Genomic DNA, 18,732 nt, shown 5'->3' with positions numbered 1-18,732 from the left:
AGATAGAAGCAGTTAAGCAAGCTTCCTGCATTGTAAGGTTCTCCAATGTACAGGAAAATTGGATAATGGAAGTGACGTGACAGGCTCAGCGTGTCTTATAAGGCAGGCTTGCCTGTTCAGTAGCCCTTCCTTGCAGGAGACTCGTGTGACTAGTCCCCTTTGGTGACATGGGGAGCTCAGGAAGTTGTGCTTCTCAAGCTGTGGTCTGCGGACAACCTGTGGTTGGCAGAGTGCTTCCTTTTGCTCGCTGCTCTCTTTGTTTCCACTCTAGCTTTTACGTTTGCCCTTTCAACTGTTTGGTCTTTGATCCACAGCTGGTGCTGTGCTCGTCCAGGCCTTTCCACTCACCCTGGAAATCACCCGGCTTAAAAATCAAGGCAGCAGCTGTTCCAGCTGCCAAAAGGAAAGGCAAACCAGGGGTCTCCTAAATACCCCGACACATCATAGCTCAGCAAACTTCTCTGTTCCCCATCTACTCCACTTTCTGTTACACGTACCCTCAATTTCAGCAGTGAAGTTTCACAACCTGCAATTGAAGGCTCTTTTTTGTAAGCTTTTCCATACCTGCCAGGGATTTCCAAACTGCCCATCCCTGTGAAGGCTGGCAGAGGCTGGTACACACAGACCTCTCCCCAGCTGGAACCCGCCTGCATATACTCACGTGTTTGCCAAACTGCAGCAAGTCATCACCCTGCCTGGGAGCTCTACTAATGGGCACAAAGGAATTGGGTGTGGGACAGTTTTGTCTGCCCTTAAATAGCTCACCAGCTCACTGAGCACTTACCTCCCCGATGACAGAAACCAACAGCGGAAATCACAAAAATGAGCAAGTGCTGTTATACTCCATGGGGGGAAGTGTGTAATGGCCACTTGTGCAGGTGGAAGAACGCTAATTCCTGATTGATCTGTTAAGTAATAAGTAGCCACAGTTTTCTGCTCACATGTGACACCAGATTGATCTATTATACAGTATAGGGCTCAGCTATGGGAGTCTGGTAGACTAGCATCACACCAAAGTATCTACGGGGACTTGTCCTGCTGCCTGTAGAGCCCAGCAAGGACAGCTGAGCTTTGAGGACGTCAGCTGAGCCACAGGAGCAGGCTCTATGCAGAAACCACTGAGCTCACTAGTGGAATAACTAAGCTTGCGCTAAGCTCTGGTGTAAACAGCTGTACTTTTCCTCATTACTGCCGTCATGCAGTCAAAGGACGTGACCTCAGCTTATCTGGATTTTGAACTGAGCAGAATCTTGCCCCCTGTTCAAAGGTCAGCAGTGAGGTCAGCTCTAGAGAAGACTTGCTGGATAGAAACTAGTGATGTTGGGAGGGACATTTAACCACTGTCACTCATTAGTGTGCAAATCTGGTGATTAAAACTAATGATCTTTCTCTAACAGCATGAGCAACAGGGCCAAGTTGCTCAGGAGCAGAGAAGGAGGGGGTGCTTGCAGTGCTTCCCTTGAACCACCCTCCTGCAGAAGATGTTACCTGCTTGTGTTTCTCCTGTAGTCAGAGAGAGCTCCCATCACAGGGGCACCCAACTCAGGTGTTAGGGGGCACATCTCAGCTCCTCTAGCAGAGCTGCTCTTCCATCTAAATCAGTCGAGCTTGTAGGTGCCTACAGCAAAGCAGTGGTAATACCTCTGTCAAAGCCTCTTGTTTGACCCTGTCAACAATCTTCAAATCCAGGAGTGCTCTCAAGGAGCAGGGTTGCACAACTAAATGTTGATTAAGTCCCTAGCTTACCTACATTTCCTAGGTTCATAGATCTATCCCTCCATTTACATATGCAAAAGTATGCATATCATAAAGAATTGCATATGCATAAAAAAACCCAACCAAACCACAAGATAATTCACATTACTGCCTGTACTCAGGTCATTTCTACTAACAAACAAGCATTCTCACAGCCACAGCCATGTCGTGGGCAGAAATAAGGTAAAACCAAAAAAAACCATAAAAAATTCAAAAAAACCCTGAAGGAAGAGGCCTTCTTTCAAAGCTCTTTTTTTTTTTCTTCAGTCTAGCTGTTTCATACATTCATTAATGCAGAAGTTAATGCACATGGTATGCGCTACCTGTGGCCCCGGAGTGGACTGGGGCTACCACATCCTATTAGTGTAACACAACTTGGCTTGAGTTCACCTCGCGAATTGTAATGCTGTCTTTATGTAACCTTGGACATACATATTTTGCACTCAGTCAAAACATATTTTTGCAAGTCAAAACCACTTTGCAAGTTTTATTAGCCTACTCCCTCACTAAAACCAGACAGTTGCTGTGTTAAAGATAAGCCCTTCTCCCCCGTGTTCATAATCAGACCTTTTCAGGTCATTTGTCCTTTTCCTATTTCAAATCCAAATAATTCTTTTATGAATTTCATCATATCAGCAACAGTAAGATTTTTCTTCATGTGCAAGCAATGAAAGGTGATTTACACCTCTACAAGGCCCTTTCTCTGCAAGAAGAGAGCTTCTGAAATGCAGGTCAGCCAGAAGTCATTTCTGGCAAGGTCACTCTGACCAAAGAAAGCACAGTTTCCCTAACCAAAAAGCTGTAAAAGTCTTTGCTGGAGAATTCCACTTTAACTTCTCTGGAAAGGCTTGTGAGGAGCAGAAACTAGACGTAAATATTTGGAAAGAAAGAAACTATTTCCTAAGTTGTAAGTACACAAGAAAGCCACAGACCTTCCTCACCCTCTCGTGTCAGGTACTAGAAGAGCCCAGCAAAGCCATCACCTGGACAGAAGATGGTTGGGCTTGTTCAGAGCCTTTGAAAAAACTCCTGAAGTGTTGGACATCCCGAGCTCCCCTGTTTGGACTGCAAGGCCAGGGCTATTGACAGAGGTTTTGCCCTTTCCCAGGTCATCTGGCCAGGAAGGAAGACAGGAATGAAAACCCGGGGAATGATTTTCTATATTGTACTCACTTAACAAAGAAGGGAAAGGGAAATGGAAAATAAAGACGAGGGGGAAATTCCATAATTAAAACTTCATTAAGAATAAACTGTAGTTTTGCTTACATAAAGCCATTCTGTTTCAAACACTGTATGTTAAAAAATGTTTGAAGCTGCAAAATATTACAAGAAACAAATGGACAAAATATTATGAGAAACTTATGACTGGTTATAAAAAGCTATGGCTTTCCCAACCCTGTAAGTGAACTTAGTGCAGACGTATGAGATGTACAAGATACAAGGTGCCGACCACATAGACTTGCATAAAGATGAGCAGTCTTCCCGTTTTCTAAGAAATACCTATAAAGTCTCATCTCAGTCATGATTTTCGAGTAGGAATGGCCGTTTTGCCAAGGTAATAAATCCCTTGAGCATTAGGGAGGTGATTCTGCCCCTTTATTCCTCTCTTGTGAGACCTCATCTGGAGTACTGTGTCCAGTTCTGGAATCCTCAACACAAGAAGGATATGGAACCGTTGGGAACGGGTCCAGAGGAGGCTACAAGGATGTTCCGAGGGCTGGAACACCTTCTCATATGAGGACAGGCTGAGAGAGTTGGGGTTGTTCAGCCTGGAGAAGAGAAGGCTCCGAGGAGACCTTATAGCAACCTGCCAGTACCTGAAGGGGATACGAGAAAGCTGGAGAGGGACTGTTCATAAAGGCTTGTAGTGATAAGACTAGGGGCAATGGGTACAAACTGGAGATTTAGACTTGATATAAGGAAGAATTTCTTCACCGTGAGAGTGGTTGAAGAAATTCTTGGCACAGGTTGCCCAGGGAAGCTGTGGCTGCCCCATCCCTGGAGGTGTTCAGGGCCAGGTTGGATGGGGCCTTGGGCAGCCTGGGCTGGTGGGAGGTGTCCCTGCCCATGGCAGGGGGCTGGAACTGGATGAGCTTTAAGGTCCCTTCCAACCCAAACTCTTCTGTGATTCTACGATTCATCCTGCAGCATTTTGAGGAACAGAGCACAAGCCTTCAGAGGTCCTCCCTCTTGTTAAAGCATCTTGCAAAGGTGCCTTCAAACAAGTCATTCAGTCTCTAATGTGTAGACTTACACACAGGCATTCATATTTTGGGTAAGATTTCCTTCCAATGTCAGTGTGAATGCATTTCAATACATGGTCCTGTTAGTAAAAAAAAGTAAATAATTATATCTGTGAAGCTAATCTTTGTCTGTCATCTTTAACCCTTACTCCAGCTATTTAATTCTTGATATTTAATTCTTGATATTTAATTCTTGATATTTAATTCTGGTTAGGCATTGGAGTGATGTGTATATTTCTTGCTTTATGATCTGCCTGCCTTCACACTGAGGCAAGGTTAGATCTGCCTTTCTGGCAGAAGGAGAGGAAGAAGAAAAAGGCTTGTTGGTATATTTCAGGGATAAAGGAAGGTGGTGAAAGGGCATGGTCCCCGTGCTAAGTGGAGTGACCTGCCGTGTCTGTAGGCACGGCCCTCATTATCCTGTACTGGTGGGACAGCCTGGAGCCAAAGGACTGGTTATTGGGGCAGTGTCAGAAGCTGCTGAATTGTGCCTGTGGCAGCTGGGAGCTCACTGCATGTGACCACAAAACCTGCCAAGCAGCAAGGCAAGTCTGTTAGCTCTGGCAAAACCAGCTAAACCATTGCTGGGAACTCCAGCTTGTTCATTTAACAGTGTTTATGGTCACTTTGGTCACCAGAGCCACCATGTAAATAAATCATAAGCCCAAGTCTGTAGGTTCAAAGCAGTTTAAGAAAATTCATAACGTGGTTGCCTTGGTCACGTTCTCCCCAAAGCATATGTGCTGCATCTACCCCCAGGCTGCCATTGATTGTCTCACCTTAGGGCAACCTGACTCGTGGGGCAGGAGGGTGGAAGAAGGTTTGTGCTGGACATAGCTCTCTGGCCTGACTCCCGCTCGGCTTGGTAAGGCATGAACAAATATTTGACTTGAATTCATCCCACTGGCACCAGTCACCCTGAATTACTCCCTGGAGATGCTGCTTCTCCAGTGAAACCAGAAATTCTCATGGGTGCACAGGTTCCTAAAAGGCATACAACAATTAAACACCTAAAATTAAGCAGGGAAATTCCAGGCTAGACATTGATAGGTAGATCTAATAGTAAAGGGAGATATTAGAATGCCAGGCCAAGGGACTAACCCCTGCCATCCATGCCTAGCACGGGCTCCTCTTCACAGTGCCCTCAGGCAACCTCTACCATAGTTTTGCTGCCCAGAGGACCCGTCCCTGCTGGGAAGGCAACACAGTCACTGTCCATTTTGGCTGGAAAGTTTACCAGTGAGATCTAGTATGAAATTAACTAACTCTTAATCCTTAGAAAGGATTAGAATGGGAGTTCGGTACAGAATTACACCAAAACATCCTGTATTACATATTTGTCCTCTGGAAAGAAACAAAAAGCATCCAAACCCAAGCTCTTTCCTGTCTGATGATTCAGTAGGAGGAGCTCTGAGCTGGTTTCTGTTTTTGCGTAGGGTATCAGGAGTGACAAATTCCTTGGAGAGAACTCGGGGAGGGGTAATGAGAGAGAGAAGACAGAGAAATAATTCTTGGTAGGCAAGTTGAAAGGTTGGGACAAGTCCCAGGCTGTCATTTAGCCAAATATGTGGGACAACCTTCTTTTGCCTAGAAGCCTGCTAACAATTTGCAGAACAGTGTCACAGGTAGCCAGCAGAGCTGTCAGTCTCCAGAATCTGCTATTGTTTGGTCTGTATCTGTTTCCTTGGTGAATTTTCCCAAGCAGCAGAAAATTTAATCCAGTTCACAAGGGGCTGCAGCTGCTTCCAGTTCAGCTCAGCAGCTACTTTTGCAAGACAGAGGCTTCACAAGACTATCCTTCTTCAGAGAGCCATAGGAGGGGTGTACCTGAGCTGGGTGTATTCCCTGTATTTTCAGCATCTAAAAGCTTGCATGTATTCAGTTGGGTTTCAACAAAGCACATAAAATTCCCCAAGAATTCATTAGCCTTGCAAAAGCAAATATGAAGTACTAATATTAACATGGTCAGGAGATATTTCAAGCAGTAAGACAGGTCTTTCAACTCTGCCAGGAAAAGTGTTGATCCACAAACCCCAACTAGTCACTTAGAGGAAATACCAGCAGCTCTAGCCCTTGCAGGACCATTGTCTGATCCAGAATCGCAGCCCTGCCTCAGACAACAACTCTCAGAGTACGGTTTCATGCTCTTCCTAACCAGGGCAATGGCAGGATACTGCTGAAAGGGTAATCCTCTGACCCCATTTGCACACACTCCCAAAACTTCACTTTTGCTGCTTCTCTTGCTTCAGCTGTAGAGGCTGTGTAAATATGGAGGAAGCTGGTAGTCCAGCAAGGAACTAATCCATCAAACCCCAAAGACTTTCTGAGAACAGGATTCTGTTCCTGGCATCACCCCAAACCTAAAGGATGTTCTGTGGCAAGGCTAAGGTTTATTGCTTAACAAAGATCCAGGAGACTGGGCTACAAAGTAAGTGACTATAATCAAAACAGCTCCACGAGTTTGTCTCCATTTCCCATTGTACAGCGGCTACAGTAGATACCTGCCTTCAGCTGGTTGTTGGGAGACTTAATATTTGTGAAACAGCCAGAGATCCTCTCATAGATACAAGGGCTTTATATTAATCATACAATGTCATTACGATTAGTGAAAATACACCTTGTCCCTTTTAAATGTATCAGTAATACAGAAAGCAGAAATCCTTTACTAAGCCATAAACATATTCTCTGTTTAGCAGAGAAGCAATGGAAAGTCTGGGAAAGACACACTGAGATATGCATATATGTGTTCACGTATTTGAAGAGAGCTGCATTCCCTAGTCCTCTCTGGCTTGTGTGCGTCTAATAGAGTATCTATTTAGGAAAATGTGACTAGCATAACCAGCTATGCAGTGCTCACATCTGCTAATCCTTTGCTGCTCAAGTAATCATCTGCACTTGCAAAAAGATTTATACTATTTTGGGTGCAGGCGAAAAAGAGCTAAGTGCTCCAAACTTCTTGCAGCTGAAATCTTGAGGGGAGCATTGCCTTAACATTCCCACTCCAGCAGGTTTCTAATTTATGGAGGTGGGCAGAGTTACTTTATAGATAGCTCACAGAGGTACAAAACAGAGGAAAGGCTTGCGGCTACAATATTTACCATACTGGTTGATGCTTATAGCTTTATTGTACTTGCAGAGCTTAAACAGTGCTGCTTGCTTGACCACAGCTGCTTTGCAGTGCTGTTTTATCAGGTACTTTCAAACACCTTCCCCGGCCTCTCAACTTCACAGTTAAAAAAACGCCAGCTGAAAGCTTGCTTTGCCTCTCTGAGAAGCAGGCACCTGACTGCCTGGGATGGATTCTGAACTCAGCCTTCTCCAGCTCCAGAGAGTTACTCTGGACCCACACCAGCACGTGGCTCCAACTCAGCCATGTGCATATTTGTGTTTTATTGATTTCAAGCCACAAGTGCCATGCTGCATCCCTGTGGCCCATGGCTGGTAATTCTAGTGAACTGACCTAGCTTTGAACAAATCCTGCAGCTCTGATAACATCAGTAGCTCAGACCATGCCCACCAGAAGTGTAAGGGTACTGCCTCCTCTCATTCAGCAAATCCCAGAGAAGAAAGCGCTTCCCTTATATCCCAAACGTACCACATGTACCCGTTTCTCACTGTGACCTCTCTGTGTCCGTAAGACATTTTCTCATACAGGCTTGTAGGCTGGAATAGTATTATAATATTAATGTTTGAAGCTTTTTAGCATTATAAAATACATAACAAGCATTCCAGACCTCCCTCCAGTTCAGACAGAATGATCAACAAATACTTACAGTGGTAAAAAAACCCCCACTTATTTACATACAACCCCCCTAAAAGTTTGCAGAAATGTAACTGGGGAAACAAAAGACTGGCAGAATTTTGATCTCTCCAGCATCGAATTAAACCTCCCAGAGGAGCAAATTATTTCTCCTAAAGGAGACAGAATTAATGGACCAGCATGATTCCTGCAATAGGTCTTGCAACCCTGAGAAACTGATGTAAGGACCTCTTCTGAACAGAACAGTGGTTTTCAAGCCCTTCTCCTCCAAACATCAGTATCACCTTCCCTTTGCAACCTTAAAAACTATTAAATGTCAGTTAATCAGTTCTTATGTTGCTCAGGTGATGGTGGAGTTGCTACTCAGTTATTATTCATATCTGAGACAACTGTGGTACAGGGAGGGTAAGATCAGCAAGCACGACATCTTGACTTTTTGGATGATTTTTGAAAATAAAAACCGTTACTTAGGGGCCTATTTATTTATTTATTGGTATTGCAACAGCATCCCCATTCCTCCCTAAGGATACAGGCATGTTCATTGCTGGAGAGAGCCCTTACCTCAAACTGGTTGAGTGTGTGTGCAGCTCTGGCAAATGGATGTGGCTGCAGCATCCTTAAGGATAAACCCATCCACAACCTCATTACCTTGAGAGCCAGCTCCAGTGTGAGCTGATAGCCAGTCAGAATCTCATGGATGAAGACATTGGAGTAGGAGACAGGTAGATTTTGTACTTGGTTACAAGAAAAGTGACTCCGTAGGCACCAGAGCCAGCTGTAAAAGTCGCAGGAGCTCTTTGGAGGATGCATGTGAGGGGGTGGGAAGAGAAAAGTTGAATTAAAGAAAGACAAACAAGTGATTTAGTTTAACTCCTACCTGGTTCTGGATGACAATTTATAGTGGAGATTCCACTTTAGTTACCTATAGAGTAACATCTGCCCAAGACCACAGAAAAAAGTTAATCTCAACATCAGGATTAGGAAGTAATGTAGGACACAGGCTGAATTGAGGACCACTGCTTAGACCAGTGACTTTTCTGAGATCCAAGAATTGCTATTTAATTGCCTTTTTAGCATAATTTTGCATTAATTTCTTCCTCCAGTTCTTGATGGCCTTATGAAAGCTATTCTACAGTGAAACATAGTCTGCTTCCATTCTTGTTTTGTCAGTTTTGATCCACAACTATTTAGAAAGATAAATCTGAAGTCTTCTTTGGTAGCATGAATAATTCAAATCTAGAGAATAGTATACTTTTTTTTTTAAAGCTACCAAATATTTCAGGTTTGTAACTATGCCTGCTTTAAACCCTTAGAAGTCCCTTCCACGTAAGGCCCCTGATCAGCACAGGGATCTATGATCTTGTTGCTGCTCTGAACACTGAGGCTGTCATCACCAGGTCCATCCCAGCACATCCTATCCCCTTTGTCTGTGGAACGACCCTGAACTGATAATAATATGGCAGGAGAGATTATAATCTCTCCTCGGTCTTTCAGAGAACATGTGCTAAATGTGCTCCCTCTTGCTTCTTTATAATTCTAGATATCATCAAATATCTATATTCATCGTCATACATTTCTAATACCAATATTGTTTTCAGGTAGTTTTAGAGATCCTGAGTCTCACAAGCCTGTGTTGTTGATCTCAGGCAAGCTGCCTGCATTTACTGACGGATGAGTTAAAACATAGTGCTACTACCATCCAGAAAAATCCAATAAAATAATAATCTCTGACATATCTGGACTACGTATGCATAGTTTGATAAGGGATGGTGGCAGCCCAAATTTGTGCCAAGCAACCCTTGCAGCTACCCTCCAGGACACGCTGTTTTACATGTACACATGTAGACACAGAGCAAGGGAGATACATGCAAATGTGTGTGCGTATTTTACTTCAGCTTATGCTGCCTCTAGGTTGGAAAGTCAACAACACAAACCAGCACGTAGCCATTTAGGACAGGAAGCAAAAAACTATATTTAGCTGAAACTGTAGTAGAAAGGAGATGAACAGAATATTGCTTATGTTTGTGTCCTCGTTCCTGTGAACACTGGTACAAGACTCTGCAATGATGAGGAGTTCTGTACTCAAGGCCAATATTCCCAGTATGGTCTACCCCCTAGCAGGCAAAGGGACAGTTGCCTTCTGCCCTACCACCAGTTTTGCTGCACAACATGCCCAAAGCATCGAAGTTTGGCGACTACACAGTTACTGAGAAGCACTGGAAACATCCCATGACCACTCAGCGTGGTTGCAAACACATTTTTCTGTTCAATGAAGTTCAGGAAATTTTACGTCTTCTCTCTGGATGCAACAAACTTGCGCATCTTTAGAGATCACCTCCTTCTTTGTATCTTTACAGTAATACCTCAGCCAAGATGCAATGCATCTTCAGCAGACATTTCCTTCCAGAGAAGCACCGTAGCCCAGGACTGTGAATTATACTCCTTACCAGAGCTTGACAGACAACAGAGATTTGATGACACTGATTTGTTTTCAGTTGCCTGAAGTGTCCCTTCCACACTTAAATACCGTATTTCACATGTTCTACGTTGAGGTTTTCTTTGAGTAGTACTTTGCATCTGGTCCAAGATCTCCTGAGGCCAACAGGACTTGTTGCGCTCATTCAAATAAGCTCAGATTAAGTCCTTTACAACAGATGGCTCTTCAGGACTTTGAAAAAATTGTTTTCTTGGTTCAAAGCTGTAATTGCTAGTATTGAATTTATTTACCCCTCTGCAGAGACAGGTATGCAATCCAAACAGAAGAGTAATTTAAGAAACTTTTGTCACCAACAAGTATCTAAAAGCTCCCATTCCAGCAGAAGTCATGGGTCTGATAGGGTGCTTACCAAAGCAGTTCTCTGGTCTGCTCTGCGCAGGAGATCAAACTAGACAATCAAAACAGTCCTTTGAAGGTAAAGTCTGTGAACCTGTGAGAGTTGTTCAGTTTCCAGATTCCTCCAGTTTTTGACCTCTTTACATCTACATTGGTCAACTGTGACGGTGGTTTTTGTGCTCCAAAGACATGTCATTGAAAAGATGTACAATCATTACTTCATTAAGCAGATTGGTGCCCCAGAAATGAGTATCACTGTAACCCATCCCAGCTACGCAAACCAGCCATTATCCCAAAAGACTAGTTAATATTTGCATACTATGTCTCTGTCTCAGCTCCTGTCTGCTCTCCTCATCTCCTGCTCCATACATCTGCCAGATGTTGGAATGAAGGCATATACCTTTTCAAGAAACCGTGGCCACCAGCCTCAATCAGCTCACATTTCTGCAGATGTTTTGTGATCTCACCACTTATGAACGTTCCTAGGAGCTAGCCTGACTCTTGGTCAGAATTACTGGTTAAATTCCCTTGTTTCTCTCTCAACCCATTTAGGAAGAATTTATTTGTATCCAGCCCCTAGCTACACTTCTCCACACATTCTTCTCTGAGGAGCTGCTAATTCGGGAGGCAGATTTCTCCCCAGTGTCTTTCTGCCATCTCAGAGGCCAGCAAAACCTTACTGATTTGCTGCATAAAGAACAGACCCTTCAGTCATTACTAGGACAGATACATGGATACTTTCTAAGTTGCTAGGGTACTTTTAAGACAATTTGCATGGTCATAGTTTCTGTGCAGGTAAGTAAGCTTTCCCATTTAATTAATAACCTGAAGACTATGGTGAATGTCATGCAATTTTTGCTCACATTATTTTAAAATCAGGTCCAAATTCTCCATCAGCAGCTTGTCTTATGTTACCATCTCTTTTGAAAGCTACCAATTTCATCTACACATACTTTGGCAAATTGGTGTCTAATTCAACGTGACCATAACATGAAAATAGCTAAACATCACTTAGGCGTGTTTCTAATTCTGTAGTGTGTTGGACGCCAAAAGGTATGTATGCTGAAGAGTAATTCTGATGATCTTCAGCAATATTATGGCACATAAACAGAGAGTTAAAACAGATTTTTTAAAGACTTAAGGTGTTTTTTTTTTAATGACTGAGAGGTAGATTGAAAACACAATCAGTTAATGAAATAAAAGGCCATTCTGTTGAATTTTCAGATACTTATAAACTTACAAAGAATGCATACATCACGCCCATTCATGCTTCAATATTCCTGCAACCAATTGACTTACAGTCTAAATCCAGGGTATGTGGCTTCCTTACTTTGTTCTGCAACTCTAAACTGAAGGCAAAACTTTGCAAGGAGGCAGCTCCTTTCAGACAAGTGGAGAAAGAGATAAACAGTATAAATCTTTCAGTTTCTCCGTATTTGGCATCTTAACTATCACAAATGCAGGGAATATCTGCAAAGCGCAAATTCTTCAGATTAAGTTCCTCTTGGTAGTCTACAGGGATTGGATTCTCTCATTTTTTCCTTACGGCTGTGTGATCTTTGTTCCTCCATGTTTAACATTATGTGGAACTGAGGAATTGTACCTTGGAACATGAGTGTCATTGTTCCGCTTAATGTAAGCAACTGAACAAGGCAAAAGCTGTGACAGCTGTAATGCAGGGCTCTCCCTCTATCCCCACACTCCATGCACGGATTTGGGAACAGTGCATGCTGAAACTATGGTTATTGTGTCTGTCAGCAGCAGTTTTATCCTGGTTTTGACTAAGTGTGCTCCGAGTCAAAGGGCACTGACATGCAGAACACTCAGTGACTGAAAATGCAAGTATCCCTTATCTATACAGTTTCTTCTACTGCACCCGTCACAGACACAACTGGGAGCTTTTAATTCATGAGAAACAGGCTAAGTGTCAGACAGATAAGAAACACTCTTCATATATGGTATTATATGGTTTTCCAAGGCGGGGGGGGGGATGACCAAAGGTTTCAGCAGCTATGTAATTTTCCCGATTGTTTCCAACAGGAAGCACAAAAGCTCAGCTTCAGCATGGGCTTTATGATACAACCAAGCCTTGGGAGGCTTCCAGTCTTTATCCTGGAATCCCAGCAGCTGATTTTCCTCCCAGTCAAAACCCCATTTTCTCTCTCACTATGTTTTCTTGAAGCTCAGTTCTGCAAGGTGCAGTGTCTGTTGGCCAGCAAGGAAAGCCTGGAGTCTTTTCCTAACAGAATGCACATCTTAAGTCTCCAGGGAGTTTGTGGACAGGGTTTGTGTGTACCTTAGAATTCTGAAGCTGGAGTGATGATCAGCTCATAGGGATGAGCACTCATCCAGTTCTTAATATTTCAGCAGAAACTAAAAAAGCCTCCCAGAAAAGATTTGTTACATTTCCGAAAGCACAGAACTCCCATAGTCTGTCCTTTTCCCCAAACTGCAGCTGGGAAGTCATCCGTCTTCTTCCCTAAATAGCCAAGGTTCAAGCTAAATAAAGGTATTGCAGTTTGTTTTCAGCTGGACTGTGTTAGCTAAAAGAAATACTGTAAATTACAGTACTATTATGCCACACCAATGTGATTATGTAGCTGATAACAGCAGCCAGCTTGCAAACGCAGCCGAGAGCTCTTTGTTAAGTAAGAAAAGCAACAGTTACTGAAAATGAGCAGTCACTAAAGATTCAAGACTTACCCTGAGTCATCGCTGGCTCCCCTGTCTCCTGCCGATGTTTTCATCATTACAGAAAACTTTAAGAGACTTTCTGTTTCACAGTGGCTTTAGAGTTCCTTGGTAAAGAAAGCGATTCCTTTCCATCACCGAGCAGAACCTCCACATCCTTGGGTTTTGTACTGGAGATGATATTTCTAGGGGCGGCAGGGGGAGGATGTTTAAAACCAGCTTCAGGCTCAGTAGTATCAGAGGGGAGAGAACTAAACAGGCACCGAAGTGAAAGCAAACTACCAAGAAGGTCTGATTTTAGACTCTCTTATTTCTACTTCCTGTATTTATATGAACGGGGGATTTCAGGAAGAGGCAGTCTTTGGTGGTCAAGGGTGTGTGTGTGTGCGTGTGTGTGTGTGTTATAAAGCCATATTTAGTAGTGAAGGCAGGGTAACCCTATTAGAAAGAAGGGCCTGAGACTGTCAGCTTGTTTGTTTCTCTAACTTGTAAATTTGGAGGGAGGCTGTTTTACAGACTACAGGTATATCAGGAGGCAACAGAGCACAGTGAACTTTGTAAAGGATTTTATAAGGCAGCAAGGCAGTAAGTCTCCGTCTGCAAATTCCTGAAGCATGTGTATTTCTATTGCTTGAGTAACTGGAACCAGATGGAGCTTGGAAACCTATATATTTACACAGGACCTGAGAAAGTGAAATGTCAAACACTGGCAGAAAACAGCTTTGCAAAAAATTTCTCAGTTAAAGCAAAACCTAATGATAAGTTCGTAGGACTGCTAGTAACAGAGCAGCTATCCATGCTGTGGAGCTCCAGTCAGTCTCAGAGCACGTTTATTCTGGAGTTACTTAAGCGGTCGAGTAGTGTTTGCTGTACTGGACCGAATACAGCCAAGCTGTGGCGGCTGGGGACTGACAGACGTGCTGTTAGACAGGGCTGGTGGCGCTCCTATTGGGCAGCCTTGTCGTTCGAGAAATATTTGATGTTAGGAGAATGCATAATGGAAAAAATAAGGCTGAAGTATGAAGCAGAAGCAGAGAAAAAGCAATCGCATGAAAGGGAGAGGGAGACAATGGTAACTTTATGCCTCTTTTATCATTAGAAGGAATTTCCGAGCTTTCTAGGAGTAAGTAGGCTGTAACATACAACCCACAGCAGCTGTTACTGTATTGGCATGAGGGAACCAAGACCTCAGTGTAGAGCACAGAGCCAACTCTGCTGGTCAGAGGGACCTTTACAATCATCGAGGCACACCTTCCATGTAACGCAAGACAAATTTTTCTCAGGGTTTTTTGATCAAGCCTCTAACTTCTGGTGAAGTTACTAAATTTATCTGCTAGTTTTTAGAAGGATTTATCTTAGAAAGTTATAAGTCTGACTGAAAGGCTGCATGATGGAAAACTCCCAGCTTTTTTACGTAAGTTGTCTTAGTGCTTAATTGTTGAAACTATTTAATTCACACCTGATTTTTTGCTTTGACTTGTTTTAAATTTTCAGCTATTGTATCTTAGAATACTCTTTTCGACCAAACTAAGGAGCTCTTTGCTGCAACTCCTGTAGTCCTTTTCAGACAAAGATGAACTCATTCAATGAAGAATTTAGCCCTCTTAGACAAACTAGTTGGCTGAGCTCAACTCATCCCTCACTGCAGGCTTGTCATATCCCAGTTCTGAATCCTCCGGATGGTTCTGGACCCTCTGGTTGGTTCTGGGCACAGATACCCAAGAAAAAAAATGTGCTAGTTTTGTTCACCAGCTGCAAACCTTTGAAATGCACCCTGGATATTGGCACAAGAACAACCTCCTCACACAAGTTCAGCTCTACCCCAGGTTTTCATTTCCCTCCACTGCGATTCAACAGGGACAAGGTCTACCCTTGCTTTGCTGGAAAATAAGTTGCTGAGACAAGAAACTGCAAAGGTGTGCTGTTCTGCATAGACCTGCCCAGGTGGGGGATATCTGTGTTCACACAAATATGTAGCCATCCTAGGCAAAGACTTAAGATTTTGTAAATGAAGAACATCCGATTTCAGAGTGTTAAGCATTTTCAAAGATGCTTTCAGGGAAGAAGCAACAAAAAGACCAGAACTATTAAAAAGACACACGAAAAAAGGCAAAAAAAAAAAGATAATAGTAATAAAAAGAATTTAAAATATGTGGTATTGTGTAGCTATTTCAGGTTCACATGATCTGAGAGCTCATTTTTTTGTTGTTTTGTTGGGGTTTTTGTGTGAAATATTTCACAATTTATTTGCAATTTAGAGAATGTAGTGTTTCAGGAATTTCAAGTTTTGAAATCAGTTTTGTTAAAGATATTGACCAAACGTCATGAAGAAAACCTCATATTTTTCTGCAAAAATATTTAGTATTTCTGCAACATAGCTAAGTATTTCTGTAAAATTTTTAATGTATGAAAAAGGAATACAAATTTTAATGTAAGGAATTTTGTCTGAGCTTTGCTGGGTGTTTTCTTAAGCCAGAGACTGGACAGGTTTGTAATGTGACACTGTGTTCCAGTATCAAACTTCGGAAGTAAACATTTACAGAAAAGCTAAATGACAAAGTAATATCCAGTTACTGCAAAACACCGCTTCTCTATGACAGATCCAAGTGGAACAAAGAAATTCTTATCTTTTCTAGAGCTGATTCACCTTTTCCATTTTAAGGTACAGGTGCAGCACATTTTTGTATTTTTATGCGGTCAAGTTAGAAAGGTTTACAATAGGCTTATGGGGGAAGCCCTTAAGTACAATGAGCACTTTGGCTATAATAAAGTACTTTTAACATACACACAGATTATATGACAGTTCTGCTTTCCATACAGTAGGAAGTGGCTGCATCAATAACATGGAATATGATAAGAACCCATAGGAATTGTCATGCCTATTGTATCACTAATCCACAGATTACATGCCTTTTATAGAGCCTATTACATAACTGATCATGATGGGTCATCCTGTCAGACCTATGGAGACTTAAAAGAAGAGGTACTTTCCACATTCCGATTTTGATTTTTAGAAGTTAATTCTGCGTGCAAGAAGCAATCTTTTTCTTACCTCAGCTTAGAAAAAGTTAGCCTAGCATACATCAAAGAACAAATCGTTTCATAAAAGTCAAAGAACACAGGGTATCCTTTTTCTCCACTACACCAGGACTCTTCCGTAGATGCACAAACCCCACAGTGGCTAATGACAGGTTTACACAGCAACAGGGATTCTAAAAGCATGCATTATGGTTTAGAAAAATAAGGCCAAGCGTTGTTTTAACTTGCATCTCCTTGTAGTACACTGGCTAGGAGCATTCATGAGAAGACTCTTATCCAATGAACTGAAAAATACACCAGCACATGAGATAAAGTTAACTTTTAGCTCCTCTTTTTCCAAGAACTGCACTTAAAACCTTTTCTCAGCCCAGAACAGACTGTGTACATGTACCAGAAGTCATCATAGACCCTGAAATGAACTGCAGGAATGTCGGAAATAGGCAATCAAGGGTAAGAGGGATTATTACTTCTCTTCATAGCCTAGGTAACCAGGAAATGAAAGTAGTGCTGTTCGGCTTGTGGACCTTGCTTCTACCCCCTCTAGCCAGAGAAACCTGCTGGATACCACCATGGGATGAAGCAGCCAAGATATTCTTGTTCAGAGTTTCTGAAACTGCCATAATGCTCCTGGATCAGTGCCTCAGTACAACAAAACGTGTTCTCAGCAAATGACACATTTCTAGTCTCCGAAGAGTAAATTGTGTGATTCAGAATTGCTGTGATTCCAACTCATACACTTAACTCACCCCAAATAATGACTTGATCTAGGTGCTATTCCCTGAAATAGATGAAAATGTGAGCCTTCTGTCATTCGGTTCAGCAGGGTGCGGATTTCACCAAGCAACTGCTGGCACGTATCCTCGTTGGGTCCTGAAATTTTATATTTTCAACAATAAATATGATAATGTTTCACATATTCTCATCATCTGAAAAAAAAACCAGCAAGCACTCCACTTGTTTAAATAATTTATTGATAGTGTACATATTTTTATATAGCGCATTACAATACTGACTGCTATAATCTTTTATAAATGCTGAAATAACTATTTTTTAAAATTTTCACAACAAAAATAATCAAATATCATGCCAACATTTTGTAACAAATTGTCACATTAAATCCATTTGGATTTCATAACATATTTATCTGTACAAAGGACCCCATATCACAGAGCATTCACAGTGCATAAGGTCACAGTCATTGAAAAAATAAATAACATGATAAATAGATTTCTGTTGTTTACTGTTTACAAACCCATCCCTTTCTGTTTTCAAAGTCAGCAGTTCTAGAAAGTTTTAATAACATTTAAAGAGGTATCGCACCCCCAAAGTGTGCACTACAAATGCCTGCAAGTAGGAAACACAGGGAATTTTCAAAGGTTCAGAAGTTATTTCAGTGATCATAACCGATTTCAAATACTTTCTTGCAACAGAGGAGATAGTGGGAGCCAAATTCTACTTTCAGTTCCCCTAATGCTGATGAGCGCTGGCACCACTTCCAAGAACACGAAGCCAAGAATTTGGGCATAACTTTGCTGCAGTTTCGGCCACTTGAAGCAGCTGCTAGTGGGGAAGCAGATTTACAAGTGTTCTTCATATACACAAATGGCATATGAAGGCCGTCATCTTGCTGTAAAAACCCTCTGAAAGAAAGCATTTCAGTTGGTATAAGTCTTTCTAGAGATCATACCTGTCTGTTTTATTTGATACCTTTAGATTTTGTCACAATTCCCTAGTGCTATAAATCAACCTTAATATCTGTCTTTCAAGTTTACCAAGATAATTTCAATGATGAGATGGCAATGATCACTTACATTCTTTGTGCAAGGAAAAAAAAAAAAAAAAGAAGAGTTAAATTCAAACTGGTAGACCTTGTAAGAAAATATCCAAATAGCATTAGCTTCCCTAAATCATTCATATCTTTCAGACAGTGAACTGTATGCGAGAAATATGTTAGCAAGCAGAACAACATGATGCACAAATTGCCACATCAGAGGAAAGAGAAAACGCCAGGACCCCACACAGGGCAAGATGTGAGAAAAGTGCATGCTCAAGTTATGCAAAAGGAGGTTTTTAAACACACACACAGCAGGTCAAAAACTGGAATGTACATGTCAGTTGAATGACATTCTTCTCTTCAGCAGAACATTGATCACTTGTATACAGCGTTTTCAAAATAGTTCAAGGAAATAATAAAGGGTTTGGTACAGAACTGCTGAAACTAAATGATATAATTTGCCTGTTTAACCATCATACAACTCTTACCACCAAATAAAATGAAAAATCTGGAGTTCAGACTCAAAGAAAAAGAAAGGAAATTGTACAGTAAAAGCATGAACTGTAGAGATTTTCTTCCGAGTACTTAAACACAAATAACAGAGATCTGAGCGTTGCAATGACAGAACATTATGCTC

At 42.0% G+C, this 18,732-nt stretch overlaps 1 protein-coding gene across 2 annotated transcripts in view; it reads right to left on the bottom strand.

Moving 5' to 3' along the window:
* The window catches only part of RIN3 (Ras and Rab interactor 3), a 79,125-nt gene extending 65,528 nt beyond the window's left edge, over positions 1-13,597 (bottom strand). For both annotated transcript variants that reach the window (XM_069858696.1, XM_069858697.1), the window contains exon 1: positions 13,295-13,597. In XM_069858696.1, coding sequence (XP_069714797.1) covers positions 13,295-13,341 — 47 coding nt within the window. In that variant the 5' untranslated portion in view covers positions 13,342-13,597. The remainder of the gene's footprint in view (positions 1-13,294) is intronic.
* Between the last annotated feature and the right edge of the window lie 5,135 nt (positions 13,598-18,732).

This window comes from Phaenicophaeus curvirostris, chromosome 5 (genome assembly GCF_032191515.1).
Source record: "Phaenicophaeus curvirostris isolate KB17595 chromosome 5, BPBGC_Pcur_1.0, whole genome shotgun sequence".
NCBI classification, from domain to species: Eukaryota; Metazoa; Chordata; class Aves; order Cuculiformes; family Cuculidae; genus Phaenicophaeus; species Phaenicophaeus curvirostris.
Note: the sequence above shows the minus strand (reverse complement) of the source record. Positions and strands in the feature narration are given on the sequence as shown.